A 22,256-nucleotide genomic window follows, 5' to 3' on the forward strand; every position below is an offset into this window, starting at 1 on the left:
TTCTAACATAATATATTCTTTACATGGTATTACGTACCATACATAGTAGAATATTAAAAATATTTTCTAAATATTCTAACATAATATTCTAACAATATGTTAGATCCGACATACCATCTATAATAAAATCATAAAAAAATTCTATTCATTATCCTCACACCACACACTAATACATGATTTGTCATTCTAATTAAAGAATAATGATATGGTTACTATCCAATTACTACCCATCTACTACTATTTATGTATTTGATTTTTTTTAATTTTTTATTTTACTTAATGATTAAGGAAGTGAGTATTAGTAAAATTATATATATATATATTTTAATTTTTTTCTTAGTGATTAAGGATGTTAAAAAAACACTTAAAAGAAAATGATAAAAAAAATTAAAAAAAAAAATTGAAATGAACTTAGGTAGTAGATGGATAGTAATAAAATAGGGTCACTATCTCTAATTAAATATACATATTTACATATCAATACGTGTGTTTAATTAAAATGGTAATATATAACAAATTATATATTGATGTATAGTATAGAGGATACGTGAAACCAAGTATAGTTACTAAAACCCACCTTAGGGAGATCGATCGACCAGAACAATCATAAAAAATAAAAATAAATAAAAGTGTTTCTGATGTTCTAATTCTAATACATTTATGGCGAACGAAACTATCCTATTTGGAGGCCATTCATGATGATCAGCTTCGTGTCCATTCTACTGCCACACAAATGGCAACCATAAAATTTCATATCATCTTATATAAAAAATGTATCATAGGACGAGAAGCACTAGGTATATTAAACTATATAATAATAATATTTCATCTAATCTTATAAAATATATTATGGAATATTGAAAAGCGCTACATATATTAAACTATATGATAATTGATATGATTTTATATGATTTATTATATTTATTTTATAATAAAAATAATTTTCTAATTTAATATATTATATTAAATCATGTCATTTTAATAAAATATTTCTCTTGTGAAATTAATTGATGCCGACTAATCCATGATGAGTAGGTGCCAACGAGAGAGATCAAATTCTAAAGAGTGATGGTAGGCTACCACCTAGCAATAATCCCTGGGCATGCCGCCTAAGACAATTAATTTGACTTTTTTATTTTATTTTTTTTGTTCTTTTTTTTTCATATTTTTAACAAATTTAAATATTTTTAAAAAAAATATATATATATCAATACACTAAAAGTCACTTCCTTAATCATTAAGTTAAAAAAAATTTAAAAATTAAATATATAAACAATCAAAATGAGGAGGACATATTAACATTTTCTAATTCTAAATTGAATAAGGCATCTACTTTTTCTTTTAATTTTGACTACATATGTACATGTATGCAATTGGTCAGTTGGTCAAATCTTGAATTTATTTTTCAATGGTTATCAATTTGAATTCCGTTAGAGTTATTAGAAGTTTACATTGATGTTAGCTTTAAGATTATGTAAGATTAGTCGAGACGTACACAAACTAATCCAGACACCCACTAGATATTAATAAAAATAAATAATTAAACATCTTAATTGGTGGCTGCATGCGTTGAAATTTAGCATCCAAGTGCATGTCAGATTACGAGTTGAAAAGACAGCCGTGCTGCACGGGATGGCTCCCGACAAGAGCAAATAGGTAATTTTATTTTATTTTTTTTCATTTTTATAGATTTTTAATTTTTATTTAAATTACAACATCACTTAAAAAAAATTTAATCATTAAAATATATATATATAAGAAAAATGATAAATACACATCATATTTTACAATATTTTACACAATAATGTTTAAAAGGGGGTATTTTTGTAAACTACCTTAAAAATTTAATAGCAATTTACAAAAATATCCTTATTTTACTACATGTATTGTGTAAATTATTGTGAAATATGTTGTGTATATATCATTTCTCTTCAATCAATCAAAGAAGAAAGAGTAGTACGATTGCATTAATTCCGGCAGATGATCTTTCTAATTCGTTATCACATCACATGCATGCACTTGGATAGAGCTGTTCATACGGGCCGGATTTTATCCGGCCCGGACTGGAAATCCGGATAACCAGATTCCGGTTCCGGTTTTCAGACCGGGTCAAATCCGGGTCGATACCCGGATTTAAAAAACCGGATTAATCTGGTCCGGGTACCGGATTTTAAATCCGAAACCCGAGTTTAAAACCTGGTACCCGGTTTTATAAAATGAAAAAAAAAAACCCTAGGTCTCTACTACGATTCCACCCCGCCCCCATTCAGATTTCCTTTCTCTCTCTCTCTCTCTCTTTCTTCTCTACTCTGCTTGGGCCTTCACCTCCCTCCCCCAGCTCTCTCTCTCTCTCTCTCTCTCTCTCTCTCTCTCTCTCTCTCTCTCTCTCTCTCTCTCTCTCTCTCTCTCTCTCTCGATTTTCAGGGTTCGTGCTTTGGTCTGTTGTAGATGGTCTTGGTTGTATGGGTTTGTGTTAGTTTGAATATGGTCCAGTCGTTGGGCAGTTGGATGAAGCCGAGGAGTCCATCACGAAGTTGTTTGATGTAAATCGCAAATTAGTGAAGACTGTTGAAAATGGTTCCCGCTCCTTCAGTGGAGTTTCTGCAACAGACTCAGATGAGAGTGTGAATGTGAGAAGGAGGAGAATCTCAGAACAGGGACGAAGAGGATCCGAAAAAATTGTAGTCTTGAACCCTGAAACGGCGTGAGCGAGTCGGATCTTGAACCCATGAAGACGGAGCTTCGCCCTGAGGACCTGTCCACTCCGATCGTGTCCGGGATGAGCCAGGGTAGCGGCGAGTACTTCTCGCTCGTGGGTGTGGGAAGCCCGACCAAGCCCTTCTACATGGTCCTTGACACCAGTAGTGACATCAACTGGCTCCAATGCCAGCCCTGTTCGGACTGCTACCAGCAATCCGATCTGATATTCAACCCGAGCTCATCTTCCTCCTACAAGACCCCTGCATCTCCCAACAAGTTGTTTATGCCAAGAAAGAGAATTGCTTGTTGATTAAAATTTTATTTGATGAATGCAGTTTCAGTATTTAAAAAAAAAAAACCCCAGTTTTGATCCGGAACCCGGATTTCCGGGTTGTAAAAACCCGGATTAATCCGGGTTTCGGACCGGGTCATAACCCGGATATGACTGGGCCGGAACCCAGTCCGGATTTTGAATCCGGATTCCGGTCCGGGTATACCCGGATACCCGGTCCGAAACCCGGTTGAACACCCCTACACTTGGATGCAAAATTCCAACGCATGCAGCCTCCAATTAAGATGTTAATGCATATACATATTCAGCCAAAAATTAATGAAAACTACCTTAGCTACAAAGTAGATGCCTCCTTCAATTTAGAATGGATTAGTCGGCACCAATTAATTTTATTAGAGAAATATTTAATTAAAGTGACATGATTTGATGTGATATATATATTAAATTATAAAATTATTTTTATCATAAAATAGATATAATGAATCATATGAAATCACATCAATTATCATATAGTTTAATCTACGTAATGCTTCTCAAAATCTAATGAAATATCTTAATTCAAATTATTTCACTATTATTCACAGATTATTTTTATTATTATTCATAAATCTTTCCTTTTATCTCATTTCCAAATAAGCATAAATAAAAATCTTTTCCAACTTTGAAATAAAAATAATTTTATAATTTAAAAAATTACATCAAATCACGTTTATTTATAAATTTATGTATGTGTGATCTCTTCTATTAAATCACATTATTTTATAGGATTTTTTTTTTTTTTTATAATTTTTCTTGTACCTCGAGAATTTTTATATTTTTGTGAATGATTAAAAAATTGCTATTTTAACGGCCCGTTTCATCATTTAATATTTAAGTGCAAATGTTGTAACAAAGAGAGCTTTAAGGGCCTAAGCCAGGCTTCAGGTCACTCCATGTCCAGACTACTTGGTGGGCCTGAGCATTGAGCTCTGGACCTATGCATGTGGACGTTTCCAACATCTCTAATACATGAGCCCACAAAAGATGCATTTCTAATTTATTGGATAATACATTTTTATAAAGTTGACTTTAGAAATAAATAAATAAATTTATGAATCGTATAAAAAATAATTTTTTTAATAATAAACTTAACTTTTTTTTAAAATGAGTGTGCACGACTTGCACATCCTAAAACTAGATCTAGTAGTATTACTAAAAAAATAATAGAATTCTGCTACATATAGTTACTTTTACATATTTTTTTCATAATTTATTGATGTGATTGGTCAAAGTAATTATTTTATATTAAAAAAATGATACAGTTAATCATATTAATAGAGTATATAAAGAATATGCAAAAATAACTATACATAGAATTTTTGAGAGTTTAATAATATTATGCATTTGGTTTGCTATATTACGATATCGTATTTTATTACGTTGTTGTTATCATCATCATCATCATTGCCTATGATTAAATAGCTTATTCTTGAAAATTATACCACGTTTATTGGCAAATTATATAGCTGCTAATTAATACCCATATTGGATTGCTTCTCTATGCAAAGATAATGTTTAAAATTCCCATAATCTCTGTTCTGTTTTTTTATTTGTTTGTTTCGTCACTCCGTTTTTAAAATTTTCTCCATTTTGGATGACAATTATTTCTTAATGATTGATTAGTAGTAGATAAATGCTAATTCCACGGTGCAAAATCAAGGAATTGCTCAACAAATTGATCAAGAATAATACTATATGCAGTCATGAATTGCATAAATGTCGTGTAATCGTTTTGAAAAAAATTATTAAAAAATTAGTTTTTTTATGTGGGTCTAGAATTTATTCACTTTTTTCAAAATTATTGCACGGCCTTTATAAACTCATGACTGTAACTATCATATCTCATTTATCAATATGAATTTTTAATGATCATGTTGTTGATAACATTCAAAATGCTTTACATGCTGCTATTTTCCTCTACTCAGATCATATATTCACTCAACACAGTGAATGAGAATTAGTGTTTAGAACTTTAGACCCTAAACAATACCTTGACAGAGGTGAATAGATTTTTAAGACAATCATGATTATGGATACCAAATTTTATCGACACAAATTTAATGGTGAATGCACATTAAAGAAGAGCTTTGCCTTTGATTAAGTAGAGGGATTGAATGGCTGCAGACCAGGCTTGTTCTGCAGAGAATAGGGGAGAAAAGGCAAAAATGACCATGTGTGCCCTTGTCTACCTCTAACCCCAAGCAAAAGAATAATAAATACATGTTTAGGAAAAGATCCCTAATCCTCCACTGCACACCTTACTGATGATGAGGTTTCAGGAGAAGAGATTCCAACCATACCATTTTATCTTTAATGGGATTGTTGGACATGAATGCCAGCTGATGACACTCAAGTGTCTACTTTCATTAAGCTTTAGTAGATCTCAAAAGCCAACCACAGCAGAGTCCATCGAGTTGGAATTGGATGGCTCTTCATTTTGCTCTCTCTTTGCAACGGCAAATCATGAATTTTAGAGGGTAAGTCACCGGAGGCAATTCAATCCCAAATGTCAAATGACCGGAGTTGGGGTCGTCGTGATCAGTTGGTGGAAGATGTGAAGCCCGCGATGAATTCATTCCAAGTCATGGCTAGTTTAGAAGAAAATATATCGTTCTTCTAATCATACACATAATTAAAGTATGTAATAATTGGAAAATACTTTTATTTTATAAGATTATAGGTATCCCATTATTTAATTAAAAACTCATTTTATCATGGATGATGAATATCTTAATAACAACTTATATTCCCATTGGTGCATACAAAGATTATAATCTAATTAATTAGACACTAACCACCAAAATGCAAAACAAATTTATGAGAAAAAACATTACAAGTCAGCAGAAAATTGAATAATTAAAAATAAAACACATTTATTTTCATATATTCCCACTAGTACCACCGTCAAGAGAACAAAGACATCAGATTTGTGTGACCGCACATATTCAGTGTTCACTCTTCCCCACTCTTCCCTTTAAATATGTAATTTTAGTTTCTACATATGGATATATATATATATATATATATATATATATTTATATATATTAAGTAGGTAGTCTCAAGCATGATCAAGCCGCCGCCAGAGTGGTCAAAGGTCGGAACCCATGGTGGAGACTTGCTTGCCAAACCTTGTCGATGTCAAACATGGTGTTCCCACACTCGTGCATATTCCACCCTTCCAAGGCATGCAATATCCCAGCAATACGCCATGCACTCATCACTCTTCTTGGCAGCCAATTCTGCAACATAATCAAAGTTCAGAAAAAAAAGGGGTAAGAACTGAAAGATAATTTTGGTGGTATATTATATCTTGCTTGGATACAAAGATCAACAACAATGTCAGCTGCTAATTGCCAACCTCACAAGAGTGCATGTTGCTAATTAAAGATGTGGGAGCGATCATTGCAGGTGTGGCCTGGTAAGAGCAATCTTTTCGCAGTTTCTTTGGTGGGAACTGAGAAAAAGGTATGAATAATGTTCCTTTCGGTGCCTTCTGTTGTTCCTCTTCTGTCCATCTATCTCCCACTAACCATATCTGCAAGATTTCGTTATGTCAAAATGCATACATGTTTGGTATTGTACAAGGACCCCTATGTATGTATGTATATGTATGTATATATGATCAACAATCAAAATGGTGAATTTTAGCTCCAAAAGTGGCGGCTGATTGGACCAATCTGACAGCCTCGGCAGCGAGGGATATCCTGGAATTCCAAGACCAATTCCGGAGGTCCACCAGTTGTGAAATCATGCTTCCCCGGCATCAGCAGAAGCATAGAACTTAGAAGGATACTTGACAGCTATGGTATTCTGATCATGTTTTGCGTTTTATTGTATGTACTATATCTTAAATTCTTTTTTATCAATACAAGCTCTTAATTAAAAAAAAAAACACATGCAAAAATATTAAATCCAAGAGGGAACAAGGATTTATTATTATCATCACATGGAGTCATGCTTGTTTATGTAACCGCTGCAAATTCTACCTTCTGATTGGTGAAACTTGTTGAAATGACCAAGTTGCTTTTCGACTTGGTGGTAAGTCTTAATCGAAGCTTCTCATACTCATCTTTGTATAATATTGCCACCTGATCATGATATATAATAGTGTGTAAAAGTGTTAGAATACAAACTGGAAATCGCAAATCACTACAAGCATAAATATGTTAATTTGTTGCAACTTGCAGGGATGATAATATTAAGATTCCTTTAGGGTTCATAAGGTATTCAACCGGATGGTTGTCTTCAAATCCCACCATGGATCTTATAATTTCAAGCATTTATCATTTTCGTGTTTACCATATCTAGTACATTGTTTGAAAGTGATAAATTCTGGTGTGTCAAAAAATTGCTATCATTGAATTTCAAGGCAATGATTGAGATTGAAAGAAATTCATTAGAAAATGATAAATTTAATTTTGTTAATTTTTAATACCATGACTTGGTAGGGTTTCAAGATCTTTGATCTTTTCTTTTGAGCTAAAAATTAGAAAAAAAACATTAAAAAAATCCAAGGGCTTCCCATGGAGGATTGACTTGGTACCTGAATTCCACTTTCACACAGAGCATCTGCAATGGCACAAGCAACCTTACCAAGCTTGCCCCTAAGCAGCACTTGAGTTGTTCCTTTTGGAATGCTATTTAGCACCACAGCCACTGCTAAGCTACTTCCATCCACCAGCCTTATCTTCAGCTGAGGGTACCTTTTGATGTAAAGCTCTCCATTTCTATTCATTTCCTCCCCCTACAAATTTCCACAGGTCTAGTATGTTTGTAATGTTCTTTTTGGATTCTTTCTAATATAATAGAAGCTCATGAGGATAAAATATTAAAAGAAGAGTGAGTTCATTAAATTACTCTAATCTTTGTATGGTCACTTAATATCATATCAGAGATATTCAAAGATCGGATTTTGCCCATACTAGCAGTATCAATATCGCAGGTTTAGGGAAGATCAGGAAGGACACAAAAACAAATGAAAATAGAAAAATTATACTCATTATCCTCACACCACACACTACATATAATTTTTTTAATTTTTTTCTCTTACCAAATGTGTCGTGTATGGATGATGAGTAAAAGAACTCAAGTAATTTAGAAAGAATAAAACAAAATAAAATAAAATAAAAATAAGTGTAGTGTGTGGTGTGTGGGCAAAACTCATGAAAATGACATATTTGAAGATTGGATTTGTACTTGCCTGATTCAGAAGTCCTAGACTCAGCACCTTCACTCCTTTCACTTCAGCATCTAGTATGGCTTCTTCAATCAAGGTATTGAGGGCTTCTCTTTGCCATTGTACAATGTACTGCAGATTAAAGATGTATAAAAGAATCCGAATCAAATATTTTAATATAACCAACAAAAAATAACCATTAGCAATGCTACTTTTTTTCTTAAAATTTCTCTTGTCCTACTGATTGATGTGATATATTTTAAATAATTCTATAAATTAATCTGTGACACATCAACTGGCGTGGTTGGAGATGACAAAATTCAAGATAGAAAACAACATTTTTCAAAAGATATTATAAACAATGATTATGCGAAATGGGAAATGTTTTTAACTAATTTTAGTACCTGAATGTTATATCTTGGCACCAACCAAGACTGCAACTTGAGGGCTTTGAAGGTGATCCTCTCAAGAACAAAAGCATGGCCGTAGATCCCACTAATAATGACCGACCAAAATAAGGTAACAGGCCACAGCAGCCGCAAGTACCATTTGGAGGAGTGGGGCCAAGAGGCCAAGGAGGCAAATCCTAGCCTCAGATGATAAATGGATTCGGGTGTCGTAAGATGGGTTAGATGTACAACATCAGGCGACTCTTCAGGCCTTTTGAGTGAAGCCTCGTATAGGGTATCTGTGGACTTGTCCATGGTCCCATAAACGTAATCGTAGAGAGGCATGAAGAGTGAGTAATTGGTGCGGAACTGGGTGTGATGTAGTGAATGGAACCTGTTTGAGACACAAACATCATCGTTTATATAAAGTTTTGCAACCGTGAAATCACCGATTGTTTTAAAAGTTTAAACTAATGAATGTATAATCAGAGTTTGAATTTAGGATCTTTGTTCTGATTCACGTGAAATTATCAATTGTCCAAAAAATTTAATGGTAAAAAGTAGATTTTATTATTTATTTTATATCCTTCACAGCTACTTGCAAGTTTGTGTGCAGAAATTAAGAGGGTCAAAGGGACTTACGACGGGGTGTAAATGAGGTACTTGAGCGGGGGAAAGATGGAGAAGAGCCACTTTGGAATGAGCTCAAAGTTGCAGTGACCCAGGTTGTTCATGAAATCAATGAACGTGATATAACCAGCAAAGGATGCAATAGAGGCAGTTCCGGTGAACACCGTTGTCAGCAATGGTATAGTAAACAGCATGAAATATACGATGTGTTCCGCGAAGGGATGAACCACAGCTGCCATACATGCATACATACGCACACATACATATCAGTAAATCAAAGACAGGAATTAGTAGTACTGCAAAACATATAATCTGCATGAAAGAAACCCTAATATTGAACGTTTTATATACATATATATACACTCTTGATCATGAAATAAATCTTACAGGTAATGGGCTCAGTGACAATGGAGGAATGGTGGTGGGAATGGTAACGAGAGTAAAGGAAATGGTGATGCAATGCTCTGTGAAACCAGTAATAGAGAAACTCAACCGGACCAGCATGGAGCAAAGCTGTGATAATCAGACCATTTGATTTCCATAAGGGTAGGTTATGAGTCTGAGGAAGTGCCATGTACCCTATGTAAAATATGGCTCCATTGAACAAGATCTGGTCATCCCTGTAGTGTAACAGCCAAAAAAAGGGAAAAAATCTCTGTTAATTTTCCATGTATGAGAGTTTATTGTTTTTTTTTCTTGGAATAAACAAGTTTTTATTCAAAGAGCATCAACACTAGTACAAGATGCAGAGAAGAGTAATAAAATTCAGTAAAAAGCAACTGAGAATAATTAATTAGGCACCAATGGCCCATGCGCCTAGTTAGTGGGCAGAAGCAAAATTTGGGGTTTTATCCTCAAGCCAAGGCTCTATGCCCTTAAAGAATTAACCAGACATAACGAAGCCAAAAACTGCACCATAGCACCTATTGGTTGGGGGTGTGAAACACAATATACCGTTTCTTGTGATCGTTTTAAAAATAAGAACCTAGGATGCGACGTTGAATGCCATAAAAGAGTTGCATATCTTCTAATAATGATTAGTTTTAGGTGGAGTACTCAAATGCAGTTCACAATCCAACAGAACTGATGACAAAATCATCAAACAACTAAAGAATTCTGGAAAGATACTTTCAAAAGACCGTATTGAATGAGGAGTAACAATGTTGTTGAATAATCTTAGTCGGCAACTGACAGCTCTGCAAGTGGCATATTAAAGGTACTTGCCTACCCAAGGACCACAAAGAAATAAAGAGCCTCTTGTTAAAGAGACAGGTCTCTTTGTCAATAGGTTTTTGCAACTAGAAAAAACTTAGATTGGTAATTTATGCATACCAAAGGCCTACATCTACGAGCACACATGCAGTTGAAATCCAGCTACACAGCACCATTTTCTTAAAAGTCCAGCTCATGACAGAGACCGGCCAGGCTCTCAGTCACAACAATGCAATCTGCTAATTAAAACTATAGCAGATACAGTACTGAAATTAAAGGGTGGTTGGCTCACATCCACGAAACCGAGAAACCAAAGAGAACATAATCAAGCCACACACCGCACAAGTACAACAGAATACAATTGACATGATGATATGATCACTATCATAGAAACGGAGTAATTAAGATTTTGTTTACACAGATGAGAGCTGATAGAAGAGAGAAGAGAGAGAGAGAGGTTTTGTTTACTGACCAAGTGGTTTCTCTGTCAACCTGCTCAAATTCGATACCTTTGTCAACAATCCTATTATTGCCTTTAGCCGTTCGGTAACGAGAGAGAGAAATCCATATCTGATTGTGAAGCATCCTCGCCAAAAGGAATGGGAATATGAGGAAGTAGCCCAGATCTCTCCCACTCTCTCCCTTTGCAATGAATGAGTAGGTGCCATGAATCGCCCATGGAGCCAAAATCACGTACTTTCATGTCATCACAACGCCAAAAGGAAAGTTAACAGATTCGTATATCATTCATGAATACACAAGTTAAAAAGGGAAACTTTTTTTCCTACCCCACATAATCAATGTTACTCCTTTTACATTCTGATCTCAAATCTTGTCAATCACCAGTACTACTCCAAAAGAGGATGAAATTAATAAATTCAGTCATTTATTCTATGTATATTCTCACAAACACAACCTAAATTAAGTACTGTATATGTCACTAAGGGTTGATTTAGTTACACAAAACTAAACTATTCCATCTCATTTCATATAATCATCACAATTTTTCTAAATTTCTGCTCTGCACAAACTATAATAAACAATTCAATTTTTTCAAATTACAAAACAAAATTAATAGTAAAAAATTATATTATAACAATATTTTATTCAACTTTCGATAAAACATCTCATCTCTCATCTCATGATCTAAACTGTGTAACCAAACGAGGCATTAGTCCTATAATTTAAGTCAAAAATTAGATGCACTTTATCTCTTTCATGACCCATATATCACCTCTTTTTCAATATCCTTGTTAACAGTCAAAATTTTAACAAGAAGAGAATAGGATATATACACATAAATACAAGAAAAATGACTTTTTGAGTCACTTAAATTGGATGCGAAGAATACAAATTGGTTGCCAGAGTTTTTTTTGCGACCATTTTGTGCTTTTGACATCTAATTTAGGTGACGTAAAAAGTAATTTTTCTTATATTCAATATTGTATGCATCTTGTATAATTATAAGAAAAATGATACGAAAACTTTCTAGTCATTTGATACCATGCAATGATCCGAAGATAATAATACCAATTAATGAGCCAAATGACACAGTAATTAGAATGATGTTTCACGATCCGGCGTCGACACTGCATGCATGCAGGTCCAAAGAAGGTAATTAACTGTTGATAATTTCATACCTTAAAGCTCCCAAGAGGCTTCCATGGCCAGTCAGTGAGGATCCCAGGTTTGGAAGCCATACTTTGTCGCTGATGTGGTTTTTTTTTTTTTTTTTTCCTTTCTGAGTTTCCTAAAATGTCAGCACATGACAAAGTTCTGTACTGTTTTTGCATGCAAATATGGATTTGGAGTTGCTACTATATATAGAGCTGTACATTTATTGATTTGCCTGTTGCGTTGGAGAATCGACCATCAATGCGGCAGTGCACCCCCCAACGCCCATGACCAAAATGTCGCCCGTCACCAAAATGTCATGATGCTATTGGCTACTTCTTCTCCACGTCATCACGTACTCCTAACCAATTAGCTAATCAATTCATCAACGTGACTTCATTACTTTCCTCCGCTGTCCACACATATTACATGTCTCTTCCTCGACGTTTATCATTTAAGATTGCAAAGTTATTGTTGCCTCTGTCTTAAAGAGTTGTCGATGCATCTCTCTCTCTCTCTCTCTCTCTCTCTCTCTCTCTCTCTCTCTCTCTCTCTCTCTCTCTCTCTCTCTCTCTCTCTCTCTCTCTCTCTCTATATATATATATATATATATTATAAGAATTTATTGTATGAATAGGCCAAAATCCAAATATACAAGTCCATGTATTTTGTATATTGATAGTGAAAATAATCTACATTAAAATACTATATATTTACTCATTTTATCTTTAATTAAAAGTCCACGTGCTTGATTAGAAAAAAAAAAAAAATATATATATATATATATATATTTATATATAGATCTCCTAGGCGTTTGTTAGGACTATGATGAGATCACGCAAAAGTTTATAAATTGACGTATTTGATATCATGCCTTGGACTATTATGTTAGCTAGAATACTTGGAATATGATATTTATAATATTATAAATATATTCTAAATATTCTAACAATATGTTAGATCCAACATATGAGGTATAATGAAGTCACGAAAAAATATTATTCGTTATGTTTACACCACATATTAATATGTGATTTATCATTTTTATTATTTTAATTAAATACATATTTATATATCAATATATATATTTTAAATAAAATAATAATAAAAATAAATTACATATTGATATGTAGTGTAGGAGATGGTAAATAAAATCAAATATATATAGTTAATAAAACCTTCCTTATATATATAAGGGAGATCGACCAGAACAATCATAAAATAAAAATAAAAAGTGTTTCTGAGGTTCTTCTAATACATTTATGGCGAACGTCCAAACTATCCTATTTGGAGGCCATTCATGATGATCAGCTTCGTGTCCATTCTACTGCCACACAAATGGCAACTATGCATAAATGATCTTATAAAATGACAATCATATATGAAATGCATTATAGGATGAAAAGCGCCATATATATTAAACCATATGTTAATAATATCTCATCTCATCTTTTATAAAATATATTATGGAATATTGAAATCCGCTACATGTATTAAATTATATGATAATTAATATGATTTTATATGATTTATTATATCTATTTTAAAATAAAAATAATTTTATAATCTAACATATCACATTAAATTATATTTTTTTAATAAAATATTCCTCTTGAGAAATTAATTGGTGCCAACTAATCCACGAGTAGGGGCCAACTAAGAGACATTAAATTCTAAAAAGTGATACTAAGATACTGTGCCGTCGGTGTTGGGCACGTCGCCTAACACAAATTTAATTTTTTTGTTTTATTTTTTTATATTTTTTTTTTTAAAAAATACCTCAATATATTAAAAATTATTTTATTAATTATTAAGTAAAATAAATTAAATACGTAAATATTCAAAATCAAGAGGCAAACTCACGTACTAAATTCTAAATTGAAGGAGGCATCTACTTTTTTTGGTATTTTTGAGGTTTCGTAGGTAGAGTAGGTAGTTTTCATTAATTTTTGGCTGCATAGGTAGTTTCAGTAGCTAGAGTAGGTAGTTTTCATTAATTCTAAAAGGATAGTTTATTTATTTTTATTTATTATATATATATTTTTTAAAAATTTATAATATTATTAAAAAAATATTTTTTAATTATTAAATAAAAATAAAAATAAAAAAATTTGTCGAAACCAATCGGGACAACTCTGATAGGGAGAGCAACAGTGCAGTATTTCTGTTAGAGCAATGTTATATATAGTCTTCATTTGAAGACTGCAATGTAGACATAAACAATTTTATTTTTAAAAAATTTTAAAATTATTAAAATATCTCTCTTAAAATGATATTTTTTCTCTCTTAATAAATAGTATGTTTTACAATCTCTAAATAAAAACTATACATAACATTGCTCCTTTTTGTTAAGAGAGATCATCAGCCAGAATTAATGCAGTCGTATTACTCTTCTTTAACCGATTGAAATGAACTAATCGAGCAGAATTAATGGCAATGCAGCAGCACCTTTCTTTCTTTCTTTTTTCTTTTTTTTTTTTTTCTTTCCCTTAATTGTCTATACATGTTTAATCAGTACTCGATTTTCTGTTTAAAATAAATTATATTTTTATAAAATAAAATCTTATAAGTATCATTATATATTTTTTTAAATTCTTTATTAATTTAAGACATAATTTTAAAATAGCCTAGAAAAATTGTGTCCCTATTACAATTTACAATTCCAATAATAAATAATTCAATTTTTTTAAACCTCAAAATAAAATTAATATTAAAAAATTATATTATAATAATATTTTATTTAATTATTAACAAAATATTTCATCTAAACTGCGTAACTAAATAATGCCTAGATAATCCCAATGATATGCTAGTTTTGCATGATAAAATTGATTTATTATATCTATTTTACAATAAAAATAATTTTATAATCTAATATATTACATTAAATTACGTCACTTTAATAAAATATTTCTCTTGAGAAGTTAATTGGTGCCGACTAATCCATAAGTAGGGGCCAACAAGAGAGATCAAATTCTAAAGAATGATGCTAAGAGCATCCTCATCCGGTTTTCCATCCACATCCTTATAATTTAACTCAAAATTACATTTCCTCAAATTTATCCCTAAATTTTATTCATCTTCTAAAAACCTCCTACATCACATTCCTCATCTCTATCTCTATTCTATTAAATAATATTTCTCTATTCTTTTTTTATTACTTTTTTCTCTCTCTTCCATTTACAATCTTAACTACTAACTCTTTTGTCTTATTATCTTTTTTTCAAATATCACTTTCTACTAAATATTTATATGATTTTGACTACCCAATACAGTATTTTTTCAAAGCATTATTCGCATTATAAAAATAGTAAATTTTATTAATAAATTAATACATTTTCTAACGTGATGGAAAATTTATTTAGAAAAGTACACCTTATCAATTAAAGATTAATGAGGATCCGTAGTCACGTATTGATGATATAATTTTTTAAATTGATTGTAACGGTAATATTACCTGTCCTTTCTCCAACAGTCATATTTTTTGTCCTTTTTACAACGGTAATATTTTTTGTCCTCATATGCCAACAGAAAGCACCAAACTTCACGTCCTCCTTCCATTGAGGTTAAGCCATGGAAGAAAGCCAACATAATCACAGAGTCTCGATAACACAGAGAGAGAGAGAGAGAGAGAGAGAGAGAGAGAGAGCAATGGACATAATCATTGACGCAAATCATCAAATGGTTTGCCCCCAACACCATCATCATACGAATGAGAAGAGATGCAAGAAATAAAAACTCCAGCATTACGGTAAATGTCATCAATAAAAACAAGTCGTGCTTCAATTACCCAGATTATTTCATCATCAATTCATGGCAAACAAAAATTGTCCCACATACCTTCCCGAATTTGGAGGTCTCACAGAGAGATCATGGCGTCGGGAGGAAGAAAACCGGGAAGAGAAAAACAGAGAAGGAGAGAGAGGGGGGAAGAAGAAAATAGAAACTCAAATCGGGGAAGCCAAACAACCAGAGAAGATAAAAAATTATCCATCATCACTTACCGAAATCGTATTGGCAATCGATCTGAAAATGTGGGAGAGAGGAAGCAAACAGGTTACCTAGCGAGAGAGAAGAACATGCAGGACGGAGGGCATCGAAACAGGAGCCAAATACACAATACGGATGTACAGTGAATCAACAAAGATGGAGATTTACTATACAGGCCGGATACTCAAGCCGCAAAATGGGGATCGGGATGGGGGGTTTTTTTAACAAAACCCTAATTTCATCCCTAAATTATAGGAAAAATGACAATATGCAGACCCGGTTGGGGATGCTCTAAGCTGCCGTGCTGGGCACATCACCGAGCACAAATTTTGCTTTTTTATTTTTTTTTCTTCTTTTTCTTTTCATATGTTTTAAACATATTTAAATAGTTTTAAAAAATTAAAAAAAATACATCAACATACTAAAAGTTGCTTTATTAATTATTAAATAAAATAAATAAATACATGAGTACTTAAAATAAAGAGACAAACTCAGACGATATACTAATATTTTCCCATTCTAAATTGAATGAGGCATCTACTTTTTTTTTTCTATTTTTGGGGTTTCCGTAGCTAGAGTTAGGCCTGCAACCCAGTATGGAATTATTGGGTTTGGGCTCGATTCGACCCGAAATAACAACCACCAGAAATCTAACAGATCCGACTACCCCGACCAAAATAAAATTGGGTCGAACCCATATGACCCGACCACAATAGGATCCCTTTTTGTGACGCCCCCAAATCCCCACGCCCAAACACGGGAAAATTGAGACGTCCGGATGGTGACAACCCGGGTCACCATCCCCTCGACGGGTGCCGAGTGTGTGCAAGGCAACAGATGTGTACAGATAAACACGCAGCGGATAAAGAAGGTCATAACTAAGTACCAGAATTTCTTTTCTTAACTTAATACAAGCTGTTTAAAACATACATAGATAAATATTACAAAACACGAATACAGTTTTAAACAAATATAAAGATAGTATCAGCAACCCGGCGGAGCCGCATCCTCGGGCTCAGCCTCCTCCTCGTCGCCCTCTAACTCTGCACCAAAAGCTACGGAACAACGAATGGTACCGCAGGTAAGTAAACCCAAACACTACCAGATAAAAACACATATAACTCAAACAAGATGCATGAAACATGCCCAATGCACAAAGCCCAAAAACACCAGTTTTCCACACACGCCAAAAACCCATTTGGCCCAAAAACATATCCTTTCCGAAAAACACGCCAAAAGCCACATTTGGCCGCCAAAAGTCCATTTGGCCCAATATCTCGCCGGAAGTCCATCCGGCCCAAAACCTCGCCAGAAGTCCATCTGGCCCACGCCAAAAGTCCCATTTGGCCTCATAAACCATTATCCAATTTTAACCGTATACGCCATGACCTCCCCTAGGGGTCATCCGCACACCCTGGCTCCAGTGTCACACCGCAGAGTACCACCACGCATGTGACACCTAACGAGCGATGCCCAGTTCCGCGCCTCCCGCGCGTGCGTAGCCAAGCATCCTCTAGCCCTCGCCAGCGAAGGGCCACGGAGTCGGTGAGTAGGGCGATGCCCGGTTCCATGCCCGGCACGTTCGTAGCCAAGCATCCCCTAGCCCCGCTCCCGTCATCTCTCTCGACAACTCAGGGGACATCACTCAGTTTATTCCGCTCCCGAGTGACCAGAGGAGCTCCACCGAGATAATAACCCATCCCGGCTTGGGCTCGTGATACACACGCACCCGTAAAACCAGTCACGCCAATACACAGGCTTTTCACACAGTCCCACAAACACACGTGCATGCACCATGAAATGCCAAATCAATGCATAATAAAATAACCAACCAACATAAATCAATAAAACAGACAACTCCGTCCTCCATCCATCCGACCCCCGAAACTCCTCGGACTCAGTCCGGAATCAACAACCAACAACAGTAAATAAATGAATGAGCAATATATATTAAAATCTGAAAATAGGGTTTGAAAAATACTTACAGCGCTATATGGCAATTTTAGAAAACAAGCGGCGTTGCAAACGGCTGAAAAACAGCAACGTCACAGTGAAAATTCACTGTGGCCGTGGGTCTGAAAAACCCACTTTTGAACGCGGACAAACTAGGACACGGGATTGATAGGGAATGGTCTAGAGGTGGTTGTGAAGCTATTGGAAGTGACGGACGGCCGTGGGTGGCGGCGGAATGGCCGAAAATGGCCGAAAATGGCAAATCGGAAAACAAGCTCGTGGGAGCTGCTCCGGTGGTCGTTGGAGGCCGGAAATGGGTGGGTTAGGACGGCAAGAGGCTGGTGATGAAGTGGTGAAGAAATGGTGGCCGGAGGTGGAGCGACGGCGGCGGATCGGAGTGAAATCCGTGCGCCCTTTGGAAGCTTTTTCCGGCCAAATGGCCGGCCGGTTGGGGGTGGGTTTTGGAGGGGTGGTGCACCGGAGGGAGAGGAAGAGAATGGGACCGGTGGGGGTCCGGTTGGTGGCCGGACGGCGGCGGTAGGGTAGAGAGAAGGTGGCGCCGGCGTGAGGGAGAGGGAGGAGAGAGAGAGAGAGCTCGGGGGGGTCCGAATCGAGGAGAGAGGAGAGAGAAAAAGAAAAAGAAGAAAAAGAAAAGAAGGAAAAAGGAAAAGAAGGGAAAAAGAAAAAAAAAGGAAAAAAGAGAAAAAGGGAAAAAGATGTGAAAAGAGATGAGGTCCAATCCTCACTCCGGGAAAACGAAACAAACCGCCAAAAAGATTAAAACCACTAAACAACTTAAAGAAATAAAACACAACCTCAAATAAATTAAATTAAAACCCAATTTTAAAAACGCAAATACATTAAAATAAAATAACTAGTATATTAATTAAATAAAAACAAATACTTCAGCGAAAATACACTTAAAGGCGGGTCATCACATCCTCCCCTCCTTAAAAACAATTTCGTCCTCGAAATTGCAAATCAACCACCAACTTACAACAAGCCACATAAACGCTCATAAACCAAATGAGATCAAGATTAAAATACATACCTTCATCATTCAAACAGATACGGGTACTGCTCCCTCATGTCCGCTGCTCGCTCCCAAGAGAAGTCTTGAGCTAACGGATCTCCCCAAGCCACTTTAACTAAAGGTATCGTCTTGGACCTCAACTGTTGCTCCTTCCAATCCAAAATCTGCGACGGAACAACTTCGTAAGTGAGATCCGGTTGCAACTGAATACCTGCTGGGTCGACGAAACGTGGCTCTTGCTGCCCAAAGCTCTTCTTCAGGGATGATACGTGGAAGACATCATGAACATCCCCAAAATAATCTGGCAAAGCAACTCTGTAGGCGACGGACCCTACTCTCTCCAGAATCTGAAAAGGGCCGACGTACCTCGGATCTAGTTTCCTCTTCTTACCAAAACGCTTAACACCTCTCATGGGAGAGACTTTAAGATAAACCCAATCACCAACTTCAAATGACAATTCTCTCCTCCTGGTATCAGCGTAGCTTTTCTGGCGACTCTGAGCTGCCGCCATTTTATCTCTAATGATCCGGACTTGGCTTTGCATTTCCTGAATTATTTCGGGTCCAATTACCCTACTCTCCCCAACTTCATCCCAACACAAGGGCGACCTACACTTTCTTCCATAAAGAGCTTCATAGGGAGCCATCTGAATGGTCGCATGGTAGCTGTTATTGTAGGCAAACTCAATGAGCGGCAAATGATTTTCCCAACTCCCTTGGAATTCCAGGGCACATGCTCGCAACATGTCTTCCAAGGTCTGTATGGTGTGCTCTGACTGGCCGTCTGTCTGCGGGTGATAAGCAGTGCTGAACTTCAACTTAGTACCCAAAGCTGCCTGCAAACTCTTCCAGAACTGCGATGTGAACCTCGGGTCCCGATCCGACACTATACTCTTTGGTATGCCGTGTAGCCTCACTATCTCCTTGACATACAAACGGGTCAACTTACCCAAAGAGTCGGTGTTGTTAACAGGCAGAAAATGAGCACTCTTCGTTAACCGGTCCACAATCACCCAAACAGAATTCTTCCCACTAGGTGTTCTCGGCAAACCCACTACGAAGTCCATCGTGATATCATCCCATTTCCACTCAGGAATAGGGAGGGGTTGGAGCATACCTGCAGGTCTCTGATGCTCGGCCTTTACCTGACGACGCGTGTGGCATTTCTCCACATATAAGGCAACGTCCTTCTTCATTCCATCCCACCAGTAAGTTTTCTTCAAGTCTCGATACATCTTTGTACAGCCGGGATGAACTGAATACGGGGCCGCATGAGCTTCCGCCATGATCCGTTCCTTGAAATCTGAGTCCTTTGGGATCACTCTGCGATCTCGGAACCGAAGTATCCCATCACTATCCATGCTATAGTGCAACGGCCCTCGAGATTTTCGGACTCTTTTCTTGATGTTCAGCAGCTTCGGATCCTTTCTTTGGAGAGCTTTCAATTCTTCAAAATCTGTTACCTGAATGTCAAGAACTGAAGACAGAATCTCTACTTGCTACAAACTCTCTATAAGGAGCCTTCTCATCCCATAAAGTAACGAATCCATTTCCGACGGTTCAGCTTCATCTTCCAAATGAGACTTCCGGCTCAAAGCATCAGCAACTATATTAGCCTTCCCCGGGTGGTATTTGATCTCACACTGATAGTCACTGATTAGCTCCAGCCAACGCCTTTGCCTCATATTCAGATTTTTCTGGGAAAACAAATGCTTCAAGCTCTTATGATCAGTAAATACCTCACAAGCTTCCCCATACAAGAAATGCCGCCAGATCTTGAGTGCAAAAACAATCGCAGCCAATTCTAGATCGTGCGTCGGGTAATTCTTCTCATGGTCCTTTAGCTGACGAGATGCATAGGCTACAACCCGTCCTTCCTGCATAAGGACACAACCCAAACCAAACTTGGACGCATCACTGAAGACTACGAATGGCTTATGCGATTCTGGGAGTGCTAACACAGGTGCCGTTGTCAGCCTGTTCTTCAATTCCTGGAAGCTTCTCTCACACTTCTCCGACCACACAAATTCTGTATTCTTCCGAGTCAAAGCTGTGAGAGGTCCGGATAAGCGAGCAAAACCTTCAACAAATCTTCGGTAGTATCCGGCAAGCCCCAAGAAACTCCAGATCTCGCGCACTGTAGTCGGGCGTGGCCATGACAAAATGGCTTCTACCTTACTGGGATCAACTGCCACTCCGCCCTGGGAAATTACATGCCCAAGAAATTTAACTTCTTCCAACCAGAACTCACACTTGCTGAGCTTGGCGTACAACTGGTGCTCTCTCAATTTCTCAAGTACCAGACTAAGATGATACACATGTTCTTCAACATCTCGGGAATAAATCAGTATATCATCGATAAATACTACCACAAAGGAATCCAGGTAAGGTTGAAACACCCTATTCATCAAATCCATGAACGCTGCAGGGGCATTAGCTAACCCAAACGGCATCACCTTAAATTCATAGTGTCCATACCTCGACCTGAAGGCAGTTTTCGGCACATCCTGCTCTCTGATTCTCAGCTGGTAGTATCCCGACCTCAGATCAATCTTAGAGAACACGGCTGCTCCTTGAAGTTGGTCAAATAAATCATCTATCCGCGGGAGAGGATATTTATTTTTGATGGTCACTTTGTTCAACTCCCGATAGTCAATGCACATACGAAGGGTTCCATCTTTCTTTTTAACAAATAAAACTGGAGCACCCCGCGGCGACGTACTAGGCTGAATAAATCCCTTCTCTACCAGTTCTTGCAACTGAGTCTTCAACTCTTTCAATTCAGCCGGTGCCATGCGATAAGGAGCTTTATGCACAGGAGCCGCTCCAGGTTCCAAATCTATGACAAACTCCATCTCCCGAACAGGGGGTAGTCCGGGCAAGTCATCCACAAATACATCGGGGAACTCTTCCACAACTGGAATGTCTGCCAAGGACTTCTTCTCAGACGGCGTGGACACCATCTGAACCAAGAATGCATCCGCTCCCCATGCAATCTCTCTTCTTGCCTGTATCGCCGATATAATCATCGGCTTTTCTTTTAATCTACTCCCCGCAAATTCCAGACAATCACCATCCGGAAGCTGAAAGCTAATTGTCCGACTTCTGCAATTAATAGTCGCAGAATATCGGTATAGCCAATCCATCCCGAGGATGATATCAAAACCCAACAGCTTGAATACCACCAGATCAGCATCCAAAAACCTTCCCTCAAAATTTAACGGGCAT

The 22,256-nt window shown here is 36.3% G+C and overlaps 1 protein-coding gene across 2 annotated transcripts; it reads right to left on the reverse strand.

Annotated features, from left to right (window-relative positions):
* Window positions 1-5,884: 5,884 nt before the first annotated feature.
* Window positions 5,885-12,238, reverse strand: LOC122293319 (very-long-chain aldehyde decarbonylase CER1-like). 2 transcript variants are annotated; one of them, XM_043101862.1, is made up of 10 exons: window positions 12,079-12,238; window positions 10,911-11,134; window positions 9,614-9,846; window positions 9,239-9,458; window positions 8,612-8,990; window positions 8,232-8,339; window positions 7,575-7,775; window positions 7,018-7,119; window positions 6,390-6,566; window positions 5,885-6,270 (listed from the first exon to the last, which is right to left on the reverse strand). In XM_043101862.1, the coding sequence occupies exons 1-10, from the start codon at window positions 12,229-12,231 to the stop codon at window positions 6,100-6,102; spliced, it is 1,968 nt and encodes a 655-aa protein (XP_042957796.1). In that variant the 5' UTR covers window positions 12,232-12,238; the 3' UTR covers window positions 5,885-6,099. The 2 variants fall into 2 exon arrangements, with proteins under 2 accessions (XP_042957796.1, XP_042957797.1); XM_043101863.1 differs by lacking the exons at window positions 10,911-11,134; window positions 12,079-12,238 and adding an exon at window positions 10,028-10,053.
* Between the last annotated feature and the right edge of the window lie 10,018 nt (window positions 12,239-22,256).

Source organism: Carya illinoinensis, chromosome 14, assembly GCF_018687715.1.
Source record: "Carya illinoinensis cultivar Pawnee chromosome 14, C.illinoinensisPawnee_v1, whole genome shotgun sequence".
In the NCBI taxonomy this organism is placed as follows: domain Eukaryota; kingdom Viridiplantae; phylum Streptophyta; class Magnoliopsida; order Fagales; family Juglandaceae; genus Carya; species Carya illinoinensis.